This window comes from Malaclemys terrapin, chromosome 12, assembly GCF_027887155.1.
Source record: "Malaclemys terrapin pileata isolate rMalTer1 chromosome 12, rMalTer1.hap1, whole genome shotgun sequence".
Classification (NCBI taxonomy): domain Eukaryota; kingdom Metazoa; phylum Chordata; order Testudines; family Emydidae; genus Malaclemys; species Malaclemys terrapin.
Window position 1 is genome coordinate 36,110,698 of NC_071516.1, and position 3,344 is coordinate 36,114,041.

The 3,344-nt window shown below is 42.3% G+C and overlaps 1 protein-coding gene across 1 annotated transcript; it reads left to right on the plus strand.

Annotated features, from left to right (window-relative positions):
* The first annotated feature begins 2,040 nt into the window (after positions 1-2,040).
* On the plus strand, positions 2,041-3,013 carry LOC128846643 (olfactory receptor 5V1-like). Its single transcript, XM_054045882.1, has one exon. The coding sequence runs from the start codon at positions 2,041-2,043 to the stop codon at positions 2,971-2,973; it is 933 nt and encodes a 310-aa protein (XP_053901857.1). The 3' UTR covers positions 2,974-3,013.
* The last annotated feature ends 331 nt before the right edge of the window (positions 3,014-3,344 follow it).

Sequence of the window (3,344 nt, forward strand, 5' to 3'; positions counted from 1 at the left end):
TGATAGATAGATGGGTGTGTATCAGATAGCTAGATAGATAGAAGTTAGTGAGTGCTTAGCAAGAGATAAGGGGAACGAGTTGATTTATTCTTCTACCGCTGAAAAGTATTATTCAGTTTATCTATGTCATATTCAGTGATGTACCTGGGTATGTACCCAGGCGGGATGTAGACGAGGAAATGGTGTGCACTGGCTGGCTGGGAGGTGGCATGGAAAATGCACAGAGCTGGCAGTGGGAAAGGTTGGTATGAAAATGTTCCACACACCAGCCATGGGAGAGTGTTGCAGAGCTTTATGAATTTAGTACCAGATCTGTACAGAAGGACTGTCCTGAGACAGGATTCCTCCTGTATTGTCCAGCCCTGAATTGCAATAGCATCCCAAAGCCCTATAGATAGGGGTTAGCCTCTCCTTGATCAATGAGGAATTCAAGTCCGCAACCCAAAATTGTATTGAGTAGAAATAGCTAAGGACACAAAACCACAGACATGCACAAACGTATACAGACACAGTATCCACACATATATGCTACTGCACTTACACACATGCAAACACAATTAAACACACACACCGACACTACTACAAATACACACATAACACACACAATCATATACATGCACATTGAAACACACATATGCAGATGCTACCAGAATCAAACAAAAGCACACACAACTGATCAAACACCTACATACAAATTAGCAAAAATTCATAACTGTGTGCATACACAATTGAACACCAATAGACACTACCACAATCACACAGAATCACATACACAGTCACATACATGAAAAACACCACACACAGCACAACCATATCCATATACAATAGAAAATAGGCACTACTGCAATCACACACACACAAACAAGCATAGAAATAAGAACATAAGAACGACCATACTGGGTCAGACCAAAGGTCCATCTAGCCCAGTATCTTGTCTTCCAACAGTGGCCAATGCCAGGTGCCCCAGAGGGAATGAACAGAACAGGTAATCATCAAGTGATCCATCCCCTGTTGCCCATTCCCAGCTTCTGGCAAACAGAGGCTAGGGACATCATCCCTGCCCATCCTGACTAATAGCCATTGATGGACCTATACTCCATGAACTTATTGAATTCTTTTCTGAACCCTGTGATAGTCTTGACCATCACAACATCCTCTGGCAAGGAGTTCCACAGGTTGACTGTGCTTTGTGTGAAAAAAATACTTCCTTTTGTTTGTTTTAAACCTGCTTCCTATTAATTTCATTTGGTGACCCCCTAATTCTTGTGTTATGAGAAGGAGTAAATAACACTTCCTTATTTACTTTCTCCACACCAGTCATGATTTTATAGACCTCTGTCATAGTGCCCCTTAGTTGTCTCTTTTCCAAGCTGAAAAGTCCCAGTCTTATTAATCTCTCCTCATATGGCAGCCATTCCATACCCCTAATAATTTTTGTTGCCCTTTTCTGAACCTTTTCCAATTCCAATATATCTTTTGTTGAGATGGGGTGACCACACCTGCACGCGGTATTCAAGAATTGGCGTACCATGGACTTATATAGAGGAAATATGATATTTTTGCCTTATTATCTATCCCTTTCTTACTGATTCCCAACATTCTGTTCACTTCTTTGACTGCCGCTGCACATTGAGTGGATGTTTTCAGATGACTGCTGCTGCATATTGAGTGGATGTTTTCGGAACACACACAATCATATATATACACAATAAAACTCTCACAGACACAAACACACACAACCAGATACACTAACACAATCATGCAATCAAACACAAATACACACATGAAGAGACACACAGTCACACTTTCCTGCCTTTATATTGCACAATTTAAGCTGAAATTATCTCCTAAAGTGTTCTGTCTTACTTCATAAACAACCTAAATCTGAGTTTTTCAAAAGCTACTTAAGGGATTTAGATGCCCAGTCCCCATAAACTGTAATAAGGACCGGGCATCCAAATCCTCTATGTTGCTTTGAAACCTCAGCCTCATTCTTTAAATGTATTCCCTTTTGAGTCATCCCTCTCAGCTGTGAAGAAAATGGCAAATGAAACTGCCCCAACTGAGTTCATCATCATGGGGTTCTCCATCCTCCAGCAGCTGCAGTTCTCGCTCTTTGGTGTCTTCTTGGTCACCTATCTGTGCACCCTGGTGGGGAACATCTTCATCATCATCATTGTCTGCACGGATGCCCAGCTCCGCACCCCCATGTACTTTTTCCTGGGGAACCTCTCTTTCCTTGACCTCTGCTACACCACCACCAATGTCCCCCAGATGTTGGTGCACCTGCTGGTGGAAAGGAAGAGGATCAGCTATGCAGGCTGCATTGTCCAGCTCTATTTTTTCCTGGCCTTTGTGGGCACAGAGTGTATCCTCCTGGCAGTGATGGCTTATGACCGCTATGTGGCGATATGCAACCCCTTGCACTACTTGGTCATCATGAGGAAATCCCTCTGCTTCCAGCTGGCTGGTACCGCTTGGACCAGTGGCTTCCTCAACTCTGCGGTGCACACATTTTTCACCTTCCGGCTACCCTTCTGCAGGGCCAACCACATCAACTACTTCTTCTGCGACATCCCGCCCCTCCTCAAGCTCTCCTGCGGGGACACCTCCCTCAATGAGATGATCCTGCTTGCCGCCGGGGTCTTCATTGGGTGGATCCCATTCCTGTGCATCGTCCTGTCTTATGTTTACATCATCTCCACCATCCTGAAGATACGTTCCACAGAAGGGAGACTCAAAGCTTTCTCCACCTGCGGGTCCCACCTGACCATTGTCCTGATGTATTACGGGAGCTCCATCTTCACCTACGTCAGGCCCATCTCCAGCTATTCGCTGGACAATGACAGACTGATCTCAGTGCTTTACAGCATAGTAACCCCCATGTTGAACCCACTGATCTACACCCTGAGGAACAAAGATGTGAAGGGGGCTCTGAGAAAAGCTTTCATGGGGAAATTGTGTTTGCAATGAAAGTGGCAAATTTCCCCCCATTGGTGTAGGGGGCTGCTCAATGTTATCTGTGCTAAAGTTTTCTCCTTTGTGCTTTCCTATCTATGTTCAATAGAATTGCTGAAAACACGAAAATAAAATTTACAATAATATATAATAAAAACCTAGACATTATTTTCATTTTGAACACTGAAACAGTCCCATTTTTGTTTTTTTTTTATGAAACTTTGTACTGTATTACTAATTACAGGGTTTTTTATTTACAATATTTAAGTGAAATTGTATTCAAAATAATTCAAAATGGTTTGCACAATTTTTCATGTACTGAAACTGCTTAGGTAAATAAAAATAATAATAAACTATTTCAATAAATATTTATATCACAAAAATAA